This window comes from Vicia villosa, linkage group LG6, assembly GCF_029867415.1.
Source record: "Vicia villosa cultivar HV-30 ecotype Madison, WI linkage group LG6, Vvil1.0, whole genome shotgun sequence".
NCBI lineage: Eukaryota > Viridiplantae > Streptophyta > Magnoliopsida > Fabales > Fabaceae > Vicia > Vicia villosa.
Genome location: NC_081185.1, coordinates 72,262,366 through 72,279,217, shown reverse-complemented (window position 1 = coordinate 72,279,217; position 16,852 = coordinate 72,262,366). Strand labels below are relative to the sequence as shown.

Below are 16,852 nucleotides of genomic sequence, written 5' to 3'. Positions count from 1 at the left end.
TTTGACGGTAGTGGAATATTAGAACTTGACTTGATATTTTTACGGCTTAATTTCAAAAGCTGTATACTACAATCATTTGAGTAGAAATGCATTAAAAATATATATTTTATATGATTCTAGTATTAGTACTGAAAATATATATATATATATATATATATATATATATATATATATTATTTTTATCAAAAATTAATTATTTATCCAAATTTTAAATTATTGACGTGATCATAGCTGTTGTAATTGCATCATGATTTTTAGATGAGTGGTGTTTGAAATATATTAGTATTCTAAATATTTGATGTTAAGATTTTTCATTATATAAAAATAGAAAGTGAGTATTGAATTTTGAGATTATGATATTTTGTGTTCCATTGAAATACTTGAAGAACCATAAATAAAATTGTTTATGCAATTTTGATGGCGGCGAAACGTATTGTTTTAATTCATTGCAGTTATATAGTTACAAAGACTATTAAATTAGCGATATAACAACCGCAGTTGCGATCACAAATTGTAATTTAAAATCATACTATATATATTATATATATTTGGCCCCTCAAAATATTGGACCTAGTTCCGCCACTGGCAACAACATTTAAGAAAAAAACAACAAAATTATTTATATTATCATTTCTCTATTTAAAAAATATAATAGAAAATATATTTATTTATTTATTACTCCACATTCACACCTCAAATTTAATACTTCTCAAATAAGTACACCCATAAATATGCACAAACTTTTTCCCATATAAAACCCACTAGTAAAAAAACAAGACAACTAATAATTTAAGCTAAAAAACTATAAACGCGTCTATAAAATTTCCTCTCTGCACTCGAAGAAGAAGACAGTGTTTGAGAGAGAAACAAAATCTCTGTTAATTTTCACACATGAATTTTCAGATTCGAAGTTTGATTCAGTAAGTGTTGCTTCTTCTGAATCAACCAAACCATCACACTCTCCGATTCACAAAAACAACAAAACATGGTAAATCCTCGTTTTCCTCGCACCAGGATCCGACCCTTCAGCTCCCCCTTCACACTCATCGCTCTCTGCATTTTCCTCACTCTCTCGTTTCTCTTCACTGCCCATTCTTATTCCTCTCATCAACAACACCACTTGGTAAGCTTTTTGTTTTCACTTTCTGAATTTTGTAACACCCCTTTTTGTGATTGTGATTTTTTTGTTGTAAAGTTTGTTAATTTTTGTCTTTTTTGTTTCTGGGTTTGTTTGATTTGAGGAAAAAATTTGTGGGGTTGGGTTGGTTTTGGATCTTACTATCTAGGTTCTTGTGGGTTGGGATCTGATTCTTTCCGGAATCATTTAGGGTTTGATGGAAAATTTTGTTTTTTTCTGGGAAAGTAAGTATAGAGATTTGATGTAGTAATGTTAATTTTTTGTTGTAATTTTATGATATAGTTTATCTAGGAAAGGAAAGAGATTTGATTTGATGAAGGTGTGTTAATCTGTTGTTATGGTTTTGTTGTATTAGGATTCTGATGATGGTTCTGTACATGGATTTGAATCGATAAGGAGATCCGTTTTAGCGTTGAAAACGGATCCGCTTAAGCCTCGGTTGGATCAGATCCGTAAGCAAGCCGATGATCACAAGTCTTTGGCGCTTACGTATGCTTCTTATGCACGAAAGCTCAAGCTTGAGAGTTCGAAGCTCGTTAGGATTTTTGCGGAACTATCGCGAAATTTCTCGGATTTGATGAGCAAGCCTCAATACAGGACTCTTTTCAGTAATGATGCGATCCCGGTGGATGAAGCAGTAGTTCGTCAATTGGAGAAGGAAGTGAAGGAGCGGATTAAAACCACGCGCCAGGTGATTGGTGAAGCCAAGGAGTCGTTTGATAACCAGCTGAAGATTCAGAAGTTGAAGGATACTATTTTTGCTGTTAACGAGCAGTTAACGAAATCGAAGAAGCAGGGTGCTTTCTCGAGTTTGATTGCGGCCAAGTCCATTCCGAAGAGCTTGCATTGTTTAACAATGAGGCTGATGGAAGAGCGGATTGCTCATCCGGAGAAGTATACAGATGAAGGGAAGCCTACTCCTCCTGAAGTTGAAGATCCTAGTCTTTACCACTACGCTTTGTTCTCGGACAACGTTGTAGCTGCATCTGTTGTGGTTAATTCAGCGACAAAGAACGCGAAGGAACCATGGAAACATGTGTTTCATGTTGTGACCGACAAGATGAATCTTGGAGCTATGCAAGTGATGTTCAAGTTAAAAGATTACAACGGTGCACACGTTGAAGTTAAGGCAGTTGAGGATTACAAATTCCTGAATTCCTCTTACGTGCCGGTTCTTCGACAGCTCGAGTCTGCTAACCTACAAAGATTTTACTTTGAGAACAAGCTTGAGAATGCTACAAAGGACACAACAAATATGAAGTTCAGGAATCCAAAATATTTGTCGATATTGAACCATTTGAGATTCTACTTACCGGAAATGTATCCGAAGTTGCATAAAGTTTTGTTTTTGGATGATGACATAGTAGTTCAGAAGGACCTTACCGGTTTATGGAAGATTGACATGGATGGCAAGGTGAATGGAGCTGTAGAAACATGTTTTGGCTCATTTCATCGATATGCACAATACATGAATTTCTCGCATCCTTTGATCAAAGCTCGATTTAATCCAAAGACTTGTGCTTGGGCTTATGGAATGAATTTCTTCGATTTGGATGCTTGGAGAAGGGAAAAATGTACAGAAGAGTATCATTACTGGCAGAATCTGGTAACACTTTTGAGCTTTTATTTAATTTTCTTCAATTTCAAATACAAATCTATATTATGTATTCATGTAGTATAACATGCTATGTTCATGCTGCTGCAGAACGAGAACCGAACGCTATGGAAATTAGGGACATTGCCACCAGGTCTAATCACATACTACTCAACGACAAAGCCGCTGGATAAATCATGGCATGTTTTGGGACTTGGTTATAACCCAAGCATCAGCATGGACGAAATTAACAACGCAGCTGTGGTGCATTTCAATGGTAACATGAAACCATGGCTTGATATTGCAATGACTCAATTCAAACCACTTTGGTCTAAGTATGTCGATTACGAGTTAGACTTTGTTCAGTCCTGCAATTTTGGTATCTAAAAATGGTCAAGTTTCTTCGCACTTGATGGTGATGACGTGTCATGTACTCGCCGCAGCTGTTATTTTATGGTTATATATATTGCCTATACATTTAGCTGAGTTTCTAGTTTTGCAAGAAAATTGTTTCTCTAATTGTAAAATACTTTAGTATAGTAATTAGAACATGTCTTCCTCTTATTTATTGATATCATAATGTGTAAGCAATAATTGTTATGTTGAAGTTGTCATTGATGTTACATTACTTACTTAATTTGAAGTTGTTTTGTACCTTCCAAAGTTGGCTTCAGCTGTTTCTTTCTCTCTTAATTAAGGTTTTTAGGTAGAGAAGCTTATAGTGCATTATAACAAATTATTTTATATTATGTTGAATTGAGTGTGTGTGGTAAGAAAGCAGATAATTTATTTGTTTTGGATAGTAGAAGAGATTGTTGACTAATTCAGCTCAGCATGGATAGTTATACTCATTGTAATGACTAATGAACTCACTACCACTAGAAAATTTAATTGCATTTAATTAACTTATTTAATTAATATAAAAATAACTAATTGAAAAAAAAAAACACATTATTATTAAAATCAAATCAATTAAATATTTTCTTAAGAATCAACTGCAGTTTATATATTAAACTTGCAGTTTAAATATTACAATTGTATGGAAAAAAACAGTTTTTTATGAAGCTGTATTGCGATTTAAATATTACATACACTTTTATGAGAGACAATAGCATCTTATGAAATTGAATTGCCTGTGCTTTTTGAGAGAAAAATAGTATCTTATGAAGTTGTATTTACACTTGTATTTATAGTATCTTATGAAATTGTATTGCATGTACTTCTAAATTACACTTGTATGAGAGAAAAATAGTATCTTATGAATTTGTATTGTCGTTTAAATATTACACTTGTACGAGAGGAAAATAGTATCTTATGAAGTTGTATTTTCTGTATTTTTTAATTATATTTCTATGAGGAAAATAGTATCTTATGAAGTTGTATTGATGTACTTTTGAATTACACTTGTATGAGAGAAAAATAGTATCTTATGAAATTGTATTGTCGATTAAATATTACAATTGTATGAGAGGAAAATAGTATCTTATGAAGTTGTATTGGCTATACTTCGGAATTACACTTGTATGGAAGGAAAGTAGTATCTTATGAAGTTGTATTGCCGTTTAAATATTACACTTGTATGAGAGGAAAATAGTATCTTATGAAGCTGTATTTTTATACTTCTGAATTACACTTGTATGAGAGGAAAATAGTATCTTATAAAGTTGTATTGCCGTTTAAATATTACACTTGTATGAGAGGAAAGTAGTATCTTATGGAGTTGTATTTTTATACTTTTGAATTACACTTGTATGAGAGGAAAATAGTATCTCATAAAGTTTTATTGTTGTTTAAATATTACATTTGTATGAGAGGAAAATAGTATCTTATGAAGTTGTATTTTTATACTTCTGAATTACACTTGTATGAGAGGAAAATAGTATCTCATAAAGTTTTATTGTTGTTTAAATATTACATTTGTATGAGAGGAAAATAGTATCTTATGAAGTTTTATTGCTTGTACTTTTGAATTAATGTTTTGATTGCTTGTTTTTTAACTTTTGAATTTGTTTATATCGTTATTGAGTCTCCTTTTGATTGTATACTTTAGGAATAAAATTTAAATTTGGTTTTAAGCAGACATAGATTAAATTGTTTGGTTATAGTGTTTGCAATATGTTTCGGTAGGGTCATCCCCAACAATTTGGAAGTCATGTTCCAATTTGAGTAAAAAAACAAGTTTTTTTCCCACTACACTAACTAGATTACATTGTATATTAAGTTGAACAACTAATATTTATATATTAATTTCAGATTTATATATCTAAAAATAGTTCAAGTCATGGCAATGTTATAATCTCAAAACACTTGATTTTGCATAAATTAAGATTTCGAAAGTGTGATTCGAATCACACACTTCTAAGACTCGAATCAGAGCAACGCGAAATTTAGGAAAAGTTTTATATAACCATGATTCGAATCACAATATCCATGGTTTGAATCGCATTTGCTTGATTTGTATCAAATTGAGACAATTTATCCTTAGATTTGATAATGTGAGCTTGATTTGAATCATACATTTACATGACTTGAATCACAGAGTTCGTTATTTCAATTAGATGGATGTTAAATTAAAATATCTTAACTATTTTATAAATGAAGAAGTCTATGTCTCTCAACCTCTTGATTTTGAGGACCGTGAAAGTCCTGATTATGTTTTAAAACTTAAATGAGTTTTCCATGGTCTTAAATAAGCTCCTGGAGCATGGTATGAGCGCCTTAGTGGGTTTTTGATAAAACAAAGATTTGATCATGGTATAGTGGATACTACTTTGAATATTAGACGTAAATCAAAGCATATTCTATTAGTTCAAAATTACATTGAAAATATTATATTTGGATCTACTGAGGAATATCTTTGTAAGGAATTTGTGAGTTTGATGCAGGGAGAGTTTGAAATGTCTCTAATGGGAGAGCTTACCTACTTCTTAGGATTGTATATAAATAAAACCGAAGTCTGAACATTCATCAGACAAATAAATTATTTCTTAGAGCTTCTAAAGAAATTTGATATGAAATATTTGAAGAGCATCTCAACTCCCATGACATCAAATGTGTTGGTAGATAAAGATGAACTAGGTGTAAAGATCAACATTACCAAGTAAGGCGTATAATAGAGCGAGTAGGCCAAATATTATCATTATTTTGTGTGTGTGGGCTCGATTTCAAGCATCACCTAGAAAAATCCATTTTAAGATTATAAAAAGAATTTTGAGGTATCTTAACGGAACCTCGTATCACGATCTTTGGTTTACCAAAGATAGCGAATGTATCTTAGTAGTTTTTTCTTGATTTTGTTGGTAGTAAATTGGATAGGAAATATACTATTGTTACTTGTCATTTGTTTGAAAATTGTTTAGTTTCTTGGCACAATAAGAAGCATCATAGTGTTGCTCTTTCAACCCCTAAGGCTGAATATGTAGCAGTCGGTTATTGTTGTGCACAAGTCTTATGGTTAAACTAATAATTATAGGATTACAATTTAATACTTAGATGTATTTCAATCAAATGAGATAACACTAGCACAATAACTCATACTAAGAATTATGTGCTACATTCACGTATTAAATATATAGAAATTCGGCACCACTTCATGAGGGATTAAGTTGAATAGAGTGATGATATTTTTTAATATGTGGATATAAAAAATAAGTAGGCTAATATTTTTACAAAACCGTTATTCATAGAATCTTTTCACAAGATACATAGGGACTTGGGAATCTTGATTCTTCATGTTTTAAATAGATTTAGACTCCTATTTCATTTTCATTTGTTATTTGTATTATGTTGTAAACTAACATGTCCTTGTAGCAAGTAACATTTAAACTAACCCCATTGGTATGACCCTACAACTCTTATGTCCTTGTTATTTGTTATTTTGTTCTATATGTTTATTTGTTTATGTCTTACATGCCTCTTTTCATTCTTTCATTTCTAAGTTGTTTTATGAGTGTTTGTTGTTCTTTAAAAAATAATTAAGTGCATCATGATAATTACGTGCAGTTTAAACATTCTTTTGTTTTGTTCATGAAATTCTGGTGTTTAGATCTCAGATGTCCTAAGAGATGTTGAGACAATGATCTTTAAACAACACAAAATGACAAGGTATATAAAAGTGCAGTGCAGAAACTTTAAAGAACACGATAATTGTTCACTTAGTTCGGTATCAACAATACCTACTATGAGGGCTACCAAGACATATATAAGTCCACTATGATAGTACCAATTCAAAGTACTATGCAAACAACCTCTGGTTCACACGTAAACAACCTCTGGTTTACTGACTTCTCACTTAATCACTACCCGTGCTAACTTCTACCTAAGACTCACCTAGGTATGAGACACTCTTCAATCCCCCTCAATCACAATCGTGATGATCAATTACAAATATTATAAGATACACTTCCAAAACACGGTCATTCAATGCTTAAAAGCTTATGAATGAACACAGAATTTACAACTTGATGGAAACATCAAACTCTTCTATCAAAATGATACTATAGAGGTTCACAATAAACAAGACTGCACAAACCCTAACACAAATTACAATGTAAGTTCACACAAAATAATAGTTTTGATGCTTGCTATTTATAACAATCTTCTGGTATGGATTTGGGCTTCAAATTGTTATAGGGCACTCCAGAAAATCTTTCAAAATCTTCTCCATAAAGATAGGGATCCAATCATTAGATTCCTAAATATTCTCCATATTTAGTAACTAATCAAATATCTTGAAACAAAGACAATCTCTTATCCCTTAAATCAAGCGCCACATAGGATTGCATAATATTCCAAAATATTATACACCTGTACATAAACCTACTTCAACAGATCCAGCTGTAATCATAACAGATGCGATGTTGAATGAAATATGCATAGGACATCTTTCTCGACATGTCTTCTTTAGTTGAAGTGAATAGAACATCTTTGTTCAACATGTTCCCATAAGTTAATTTTACCAAACATAATGTCAATCATAACACATAGAATTAACAATTTCCCCCTTTGGCTTATTTTGGCTAAAACAACTTAACAACCCAGTCTCTGAAAATAAATAAAACACATAAATAATTCTCAGTCCTGTAGGAACTACACAGCAATTCCACAATCAGAGATGCAGCACAAAATACAAACACATAGCACATGTTAGTAGTCAGTGGAATCTGCACACAGTAGTTGAGAGATGCACTTTCTTAATCAATCAGTATGATGCCAAAACAATGTGTATGACATATTTGAACATATGCTAATCCATCTCTTCTTCAACCTGTAAAGGCCCCTTCAACGGCAGCAGCTCGTCAGCAACACATCAGAGAAAAATAAATTTCTCCCCCTCAAGTCAGTGTGGTTAGTGTAAAATCACACACAATACTACTCCCCCCTTTTACCCATAATAGGAAAAATCAAGGTTTGTAAGTAACCAACCAAAAAACACACACAAACATTAGCATATAGTTAAAATGCTAAACAAAACCTGGGCCAACACCAGCAAGTTGTACTAAAATTCTTTGATCAAACTGATACCTTTGATGGTAACTGAATATTTGAATCCTTACTGAAGTTCCACTAGTCTCATTGGGAGAGAGATAGTGGTCTGATCTTCCTTCTTTCTCTTTAGTACTTGACTACATCCCACACAGATGTCCAGTTTGCTTCTTAATTGTTCAAACTGAATTGCATCCAAAGCCTTTGTAAAAATATGAGCAAGCTGATTTTCTATTTTCACAGGCTCGAGAGTGATGACTTTGTCTTCCAAAAGGTCTCTAATGAAATGATGTCTGATGTCAATGTGCTTGGTCCTAATATTTGAAAAGGATTTTTGGAAATATCTATAGCACTTAAATTGTCACAGAATAATGTCATGACATCTTGTGTGACATTATATTCAGACAGAATTTGCTTCATCCACACAAGTTGAGAATAACTGTTATATGCTGCAATATATTTGGCTTCAGCTGTGGAAAAAGACACATAATTTTATTTCTTATTGAACCATGAAATCAAGTTGTTTCCAAGAAAGAAACATGCACCAGAATTACTCCTCCTATCATCAGCACTTCCAGCCCAATCAGCATCACAATGACCCAATAGCTTAGAGTTTGGGTCATGTGAATACAATATCCCATAGTCACATGTACCATTCACATATTTCAGAATTATTTTGACTTGATTGAGAAGGCTTATTTTAGGTTCAGCTTGATGCCTAGCATATACTCCAACAACAAAAGTAATATATGGTCTGCTTGCAGTAAGGTAGAGAAGAATCATGCTCATGGACAGACTTTGATCAACACTAACCCTTTTTTCATCCTTGGATAGCTTCAAGTGTGTAGGAGTAGTTGTTCTCTTATGAGTGGAATTCTCCATCCCAAACTTCTTCACAATATTATTTGCATACTTTTCTTGGCAAAGAAAAATAGAGTCTTCCATCTGCTTGATTTGTAACCCAAGGAAGTAGGTTAATTTACCAACCAAGCTCGTCTCAAACTCAGACTGCATTTGCTTGACAAAATGTTTGACCATATCATCCTACATTCCACCAAAGATAATGTCATCCACATAGATCTGAGCTACGATGAGTTTTCCATCCTTTTCTTTGACAAAAAGAGTTTTATCTATTCCACCATTTTTATATCCATGATGGACTAGAAACTCAACCAACCTTTCATACCAAGCTCTTGGAGCTTATTTCAGACTATACAAGGATTTCTTCAGTTTAAACACATGATCTGGAAAGCCAGGATCATGAAATCCTTTTGGTTGTTCAACATACACCTATTCATTCAGGTAGCCATTTATGAAGGCACTCTTAACATCCATTTGTAATGGCTTGAACTTTAGAATACATGCTACTCCAAGTAGTAATTTGATAGATTCCATGTGAGCTACAGGAGCGAATGCCTCAATAACATTAGTTCCTTCAAGTCTTGGTACTAAGTCCCAAACTTCATTCCTCCTGAACTGTTCAAGTTCCTCTTGCATAGTATTAATCTAGAACTCATCAGTCAGGGCTTCCTTGACATTCTTTGGTTTAACTTTTAAAACAAAACAGGAATTCGACACAACTTCTCTTGACCTGGTGGTTACTCCTTTATTTAGATCTTCTATGATAAGTTCCTTTGGATGATCTTTCTGAATCCTGATAGAGGGGCCTTTATCAGTTGTCTCACTGTACTTTGGTCTTGTGTTTGTACTTGAGTCAGCACCATTATCCTTAAGAGGAGAGGATGTTTCAACATTATCCACAAAAATAGATGTAACAGTATTATCCATGGGAAAATATGTTTCAACATCTTCAAGGACATCAAGTTCCTTTGGTGAGTCATCAACCACCACATTTATGGACTCCATCATCACCTTTGTTCTTGTGTTGAACACTCTATATGCTTTATTGTTCATAGAGTATCCCAAATAAATTCCCTCATTGCTTTTAGGATCCATTTTCCTCCTCTGATCACGATCACCCAGAATGTTGCATTTACTTCCAAAAACATGGAAATACTTCACAATTAGCTTTTTCCCTTTCCACGGTTTATAGAGTGTAACCTAAGTTCCAGATCTAATATTCACTCTATTGTGGATATAACATGTAGTATTCATAGCTTCAGCCCATAAGTAGTATGGGAGTTTCTTAGCGTGAAGCATGACCGTTGCACATTCTTGTTGAGGAGTGATAGGTGATGAAAACTCATGACTAATCCCTTCAGCAGAAAAGAATTCTTCAAACTTGTTGTTCTCAAATTCCTTCCCATGGTCACTTCTAATTCTAACCATGTTGCATCTTTTATCTCTTTGAAGCTGGTGACACAATTCTTTGAGGACTTCAAAGACATCAGACTTCGCTTTGATAAAACTCACGCAAGTAAATCTTGAGAAGTCATCAACAACCACATAGGCATTCTTCTTTCCTCTAAGACTTTCAACCTGCATAGGTCTCATTAAGTCCATATGAAGTAGCTCAAGAGCTTTAGAAGTAGTAGTAAGATGTTGTAACTTTAGAAGTCCCTAATCCTTCATACTTGGTCATTTTTACATCAATCTTTGGCCTTTATTCCTCAAATTTGCTCATCTTTGACTGGTTTTTCTTTGATTTTTTGACAAAATATATACAATGACATTTTGGGTGCTTCAAGGGATCCATTTTAATCTAGTTGTACCCCGAGTAGGTCTCCGTGAAAATAGGTCGTTTAAGGTTTTGGGCAAGTGAGGAGAGGCAGTGATGTGAGGGGAGCTTTTATTCTTGAGAAATCCACCTCGCATTTCACGGTCCATTTAAACTCCTTCTTTTTCAGGGCTACAAAGAAAAGAAAGGCCTTTTCACCCGCACAGGGAAGAAAACAAGATAGAGCGGTGACGCGAATTGTCAATTATCAAACTTCTTTGACATTGGTGAGAATTCTCATATCGACGGGCTACGCGAATTGTCAATTATCAAACTTCTTTGACATTGGTGAGAATTCTCATATCGATCATATCGATGATAGCTTGACACTTACCTAAGTTTGCTTAAATGCCACTATTGGATTAAAACAAACCTTAAAGCCTTAAAGCAGGAACGTGCTGAATAGACATGTTATTTAAACTTACATTTGATATAATTTTCTTTATTTGCCCTGTTATATAAAAGTGATTTAAAACGCTATTAGCTATATAGGAATATTAAATGCATGGTCGTAGATTTGAACCTTAATATTCCACTACTTAACTTTTAAATATTCAATCAATAGTCAGTTTTAAAGAGTAAATTTCAACCAATAGGCTGCTTTGAAATCAAGCAAGTGAGAAGTAAAGCTCAGTTTTAGAAGGATGATACAGTTCCTTGAAGTGCAGTTAGCGTTACTGAACTTGTGTTGAAAATACAAGTTGAGTCTGAATGACAGAAAAAGAAATATCAGGTGAAACACTAACTAGAATCTTACAATATCACTAGAAAGTCATGGTAGCAAACATCTCAAGCCATAACTACCAAATACCAGATTATATCAAAAAATGATACCCCAAATATATATATTTTCATAAAAACTGGGGAAGCACAAAAACTACCGTTAGATTCATTGTATAATGAATAGAAACTGAAAACTACCTTTTCCCAAGACCACCAATATCAGAAAATTTACCTAAATAGGGATTTTGTAAACTTCACTCATCTAAAAAAGGTTTGCTATTTAATTCTTTCTAATTCCAATTGCTTCAGTTACTGCAAATGTAATAAACTATCAACCAGTCAGACTCTTAGATGCATAGCTTCCTCAAGCAGAGGCAGGAACACGATTAGCAGCAGTAGGTTTGGGTGCCGAATTAACAGAAGACCCGCCAGTACGATTAATGCGGCCACCATTGGTTCCCATATGATCGTTTCTCTGATACCCATCACCTCCACGGTTTGAAAGTCCTCCTCGATTACCATTCCTATATCCATATTCGCCTCTTCCGTTAAAGTCTCCACGTCCGTTGAAGTCTCCACGCCCGTTGTAGTCTCCGCGTCCGTTGAAGTCTCCACGCCCGTTGTAGTCTCCACGCCCATTGTAGTCTCCATGGCCGTTGTAGTCTCCACGCCCATTGTCTCCACGACCGTTGTAGTCTCCATGGCCGTTGAAGTCTCCACGGCCGTTGATGTCTCCACGACCAAAACTTCGGCTATTTCCATAGTTTCCTCGTCCTCTTGCTCCCTCAACCCTGAATCCAGGTGCCCTTCCAGACAAGAATCGTCCCTTAAAACCTGAACAGAGAATGCAAACAGCTCACTACATGCAATACAGGACCCAAATGATATCTTTCTTGGAAGTAAATGCAAAGTAAATAATAATAGTGAAGTCCTTAAAAAATTTAAAAAAAAAGGTAACATAGTAATACATTATGTTAAAATAAGTAAATGCTGAGAGTACAAGTGTACGATGATAGTTAAATCGAGTTTATTACAGGGCCACGCAACCAATGAAGAACCCAGAAAAATTAAAAAAATAAATTAATAAAATTGTCGCAACTTAGTAGGACAACAGAAACTTGTAATAAACAAATATCATGTTGCAATATGCTTTTTTGGTAACTGAGTTCTAAGCTATATGCAAAAGATAAACAACTAATCATTACTAGACATTTGTATCTTTTTTTCAACACACCTGCTATTGCGCGCGAGAATTTGAAAAACTAATTTAGAGATAATATGAATAACCATCTAAAAGCAGCGAAATCACTATCTTCCATACTTCAAATTAATAGCTAGTCATTGAGCAAAAGGTTAACAAATGCATAACATGACATAACCAAGCGTTAAACATGTTTCATTAAAGTTATCATTCCCATAATGTCTTTGAAGGTTACCCTACAATCATGAAACATGGTCTAATTCATTTAAGATTTCAATTAATGCTTGAATATAGTTCAATACGAGAGAAATCTCTTCACAAATCATGGGATCCAAACACATAACAGGTTATACATACACAAACCCCACAAATTTCATAGCTATTATGTGCAGAAACATAAATTTTGAACCTTGACGTGAACTGAACCAACACTAAAAAGCACTTGCCTCGATTAGTTGATCTTTTCTCCTCGACAGTAACCTGACGGCCATTGATCAGAATTGGTGAAGCCTGAAAAACCGACAAAAGGAATTGGAATGAAATAAAGAATAAAAATATTTAGAGCAATCAAGACAAATCAGAAGATTGTACACAACAATTCCAAAAACCAGATAAAAAAAAACAAGGATAAAATGGCAAAACTAAAAGTAGAATTCAAAACTCTACAGCCTTCAAGACAACATAATCCAGTAGTAACTAACAGGACTTATAGAGTTAGCAAGGACAGTGAGAGCATAGTGGAGCAAGCTTGATATTTCATTTGCTCCATACAAATGACTAGAAACGATATGCACAACTCAGAAACATAAGAAATTTACAGCAACTGTATTCATTAACAAGCAATGAAGCACAACGCAATTGCAGTGCGGAACAAGTTGGTGAAAGAGCAGATTGTGCAAGTGGATTTATACCGGAAAAAAACTATCCTACTAAGTGAATGTAAGCTAGAAAACAAATAAGGGAAACAAATACAACTTGCTGATTGGCATCAACGCACTGAAGAACATAATGATTTTCATTTTCATTTGGAATTAGAAATTGTCTATGCAAATCATGTTTGACTATGGAATTCCTGAAGATAAAGTAACATCAGATAAATACCTCAATTGCATTTTGCACGGCACTTGCCACTTCAAACTCCACAAAGCCATAGGAAAATCCCTGACAAATCCATTGAAATGCCAAAAAAATATATTATTAGCTAGCAGCCAACGCTTTAAAAAACAAGGAACTACCAAGTGAAATACCTTTTGCGTCTTAACTTGGATACCACCACTTTTAATAGGGCCAAACTTCTTGAACTCATTCTCGAGAAGTGCAATCGTAGCATTTCCAGGCAGCCCTTTCACATAAATTGAATAGCCCTCAGCTGTCAAAAGGCGATAAATACATCAATACATATTGCTAAGACAAATGCCTTAAAATCTGAACTAACGTCAGATATGGTGCATCAGACCTTCAGTTTCTTGATTGTTTCCACCTTCATTAGTGTTTATATTAGAACCATTTGTTTCTGGCCCGCTGAATGGTGGAGGTGCAGTGGTACTCTGCTTTTCTTGAGTCTTACGGACAGATTTCACAGAAACAGCAGTCACAATGGAGGATGCTGCTGCACCTTCTTTCATTACCTTAACCTAGAAAAGATACACCAGTTACAATGGAAAATAATAAGTAACAGAAGCAATTATTACTCTTCTAAATAAAAGACGACAAAGTATCATTGTCAGTAAATTTTCAGCCTTTCAATCAGTGGTAAAATAATATAAAAAAGTGGCCTTTACAATGGTAATTCAATAAGAGTCTAGAAAGGGATGGAAAGGAAGAGGGTATTTTTAGATTGGAGGCATACAATAGAGGCATATGACTTCTTCGGTACTTCTTCAATTTGGGATGCCAATCCAGATACCATCTGTGAATCATCAGGAATTTCATCAAGAACCTCAGCAACAGGAGTTTCCTCTTCTTCAACAGACACTTGCTCATTTTCTAGATTGTAGACTTCTTCCACAGCACCATCCTCAACAGCCACAGATATTTGCTCTGGAACTTGTGTCTCTAGCAAAGGAGGATCGGACACTGAAAGAAGGTTGAAGATATAGGCAACTTAAATAAACAGCCAAGGGAACAAAGAAAACAGTTATAAATCACATCTTATGCATCGTATTACTATTACCATTGTCAGTAGAAGCAGGTGATTCAATTACATGATCAGGCTCTTTAATTTCATTTTCATCAACATATCTGAAAACATCATTCAAAACAAAGTAGCCTTTCTCTTGAGGAGCAAGGAAGAAACATTGAGTAAATTTCTGCTTAATGTCATCCTTTCCTGTCATAAACCCAGTCACCAAGACAATGACTCCCCCACCAAAGGACTCTTGTGCATCCACAGATATGATCTCAGCATTCAGTTCACTATAACCCAATGATAGTATCTTCTTGTCAATTTCCTGCTTGATGAAACGAAATAGGATACATTACAATTATACAATATAAAGCTGATTTATTCATATTCAGCCAATTCTAATATTGTATGCATATTTATAAGAATATGAGTTAACAAATGGACTCTGGAGAATCACCAATAGAAACAGAAAAACAAACTGAAAGAAATTTAAAAAAGCATCATAAAGTAATTGGTTGGAATTTTGGGTCTGATCTTACAGCATATTTTCAATACATATATAAAGCAATGTCGGAGCCTGGAGGTATGACATAAACAAGAAATTAAAGTAATGCACAGGGGAAGTGAAGTAAGAGCCAGGAGTATTGCGAAATGGTACCAATACCAAACAATGCCAAACAAGATATTATATAAACCTATCAGAGATATGAATACAAGAATGTATGAAAACGCACAAAACAAAACACAGGGTACGCGTGATGTATTCTGAACAACAGATACGTACACATTATACATATACATATAGAGAGAACTCACAGTCATTGTAGTAGTGATGCCCATAATCCCATCCGGATCAGGACGACCAAGCTTACTGACTTCTTGGTAAAACCTATGCACAAGCTGAGGGCTTTCGTGCAACATATGATAGTACTGATCAACAAAGGCATGCCCAACCTAACCCAAAGTCACATTACAAAACAAAACAGTCAGCTATACGAAGATTAACCTAAAACAAGCATCAAAAACAACAAAAATGTAGATATACATACAACATCGGGTGCCGGAGTTTTGGTTTGACCTAGCTGCTCTGAAGTTGCCATTACAACGGTATCAAAAAGCCAACAACAACTGTCAAACGAAAACACCAATTTCAAATAATCAATACTTTACTTTACGTTAAAGCGAAAAACAATATTGATCCAACAACAAAACAGTGACACTTTCCGCACTGAAATTTCTCAAAACCCTAACTCAAACTAAAACTCTAAACTCAACATAACAACTACAAACCTTCGATTTGAGTAGCAATGTAAACACAAAAAATTTACTATAAAAAGAAAATCGAAATTGCGAAGCGATTGAGTGTGCGCGAGAGAGATATACCTGATAGGAGAAGGAGTGGTGACCGGGGGAGTGAGAGGAGCGAGTTGTGAGTGTTCTTCTCGACGCTCTCTGCGGAAGGGGTTTGCTAGGGTTTGGATCTTACAGAGAGGAGCGAGAAAGAAGAACACTGTGCGATTTAGAGAGAGAAAGAATATGAAGAGAAAACTCTTAGAATTCGAGCGGGTTTTATAGCGATCAATATAAAAAATATTAAAGATTATGAAAAAAATATATAAAAACATTTTGTATGATTTTATATCCACTTTTATACGTAAATAATTGGCTTAAATTAAATCACTCTAATGAAGTCCATGAATGATCTTTTGATACTCATGCCAATGGTCATGCAATGACGAGAAAAATGTCAAGAGCGGAATACTATTGAATGATAATGGAATATGAGTGTTACAAATATGTGTAGAAGTGCCACAAATGTCATATTTATGCTGATAAGATACATGTGTCTCCGACGTTTCTCAAGGTTATCTCTTCTTCATGGCCTTTCTCTATGTGGGGCAATTGACATG

The 16,852-nt window shown here is 34.3% G+C and overlaps 3 protein-coding genes across 3 annotated transcripts; 1 reads left to right on the top strand and 2 right to left on the bottom strand.

Moving 5' to 3' along the window:
* The first annotated feature begins 767 nt into the window (after positions 1 to 767).
* LOC131609221 (galacturonosyltransferase 8-like) lies at positions 768 to 3,395 on the top strand. The gene is made up of 3 exons (XM_058880892.1): positions 768 to 1,123; positions 1,494 to 2,744; positions 2,844 to 3,395. The coding sequence occupies exons 1-3, from the start codon at positions 986 to 988 to the stop codon at positions 3,117 to 3,119; spliced, it is 1,665 nt and encodes a 554-aa protein (XP_058736875.1). The 5' UTR covers positions 768 to 985; the 3' UTR covers positions 3,120 to 3,395.
* A 5,313-nt stretch (positions 3,396 to 8,708) lies between these two features.
* LOC131613857 (uncharacterized mitochondrial protein AtMg00810-like) lies at positions 8,709 to 9,713 on the bottom strand. Its single transcript, XM_058885495.1, has 2 exons — positions 9,546 to 9,713; positions 8,709 to 9,260 (listed from the first exon to the last, which is right to left on the bottom strand). Exons 1-2 carry the CDS (start codon positions 9,711 to 9,713, stop codon positions 8,709 to 8,711), a joined length of 720 nt encoding a protein of 239 aa, XP_058741478.1.
* Positions 9,714 to 11,605: 1,892 nt separating this feature from the next.
* LOC131609220 (nuclear transport factor 2-like) lies at positions 11,606 to 16,571 on the bottom strand. Its single transcript, XM_058880891.1, has 10 exons — positions 16,326 to 16,571; positions 15,992 to 16,070; positions 15,759 to 15,896; positions 14,991 to 15,267; positions 14,667 to 14,893; positions 14,274 to 14,451; positions 14,065 to 14,186; positions 13,919 to 13,978; positions 13,264 to 13,327; positions 11,606 to 12,450 (listed from the first exon to the last, which is right to left on the bottom strand). The coding sequence occupies exons 1-10, from the start codon at positions 16,565 to 16,567 to the stop codon at positions 11,981 to 11,983; spliced, it is 1,857 nt and encodes a 618-aa protein (XP_058736874.1). The 5' UTR covers positions 16,568 to 16,571; the 3' UTR covers positions 11,606 to 11,980.
* Positions 16,572 to 16,852: the final 281 nt, after the last annotated feature.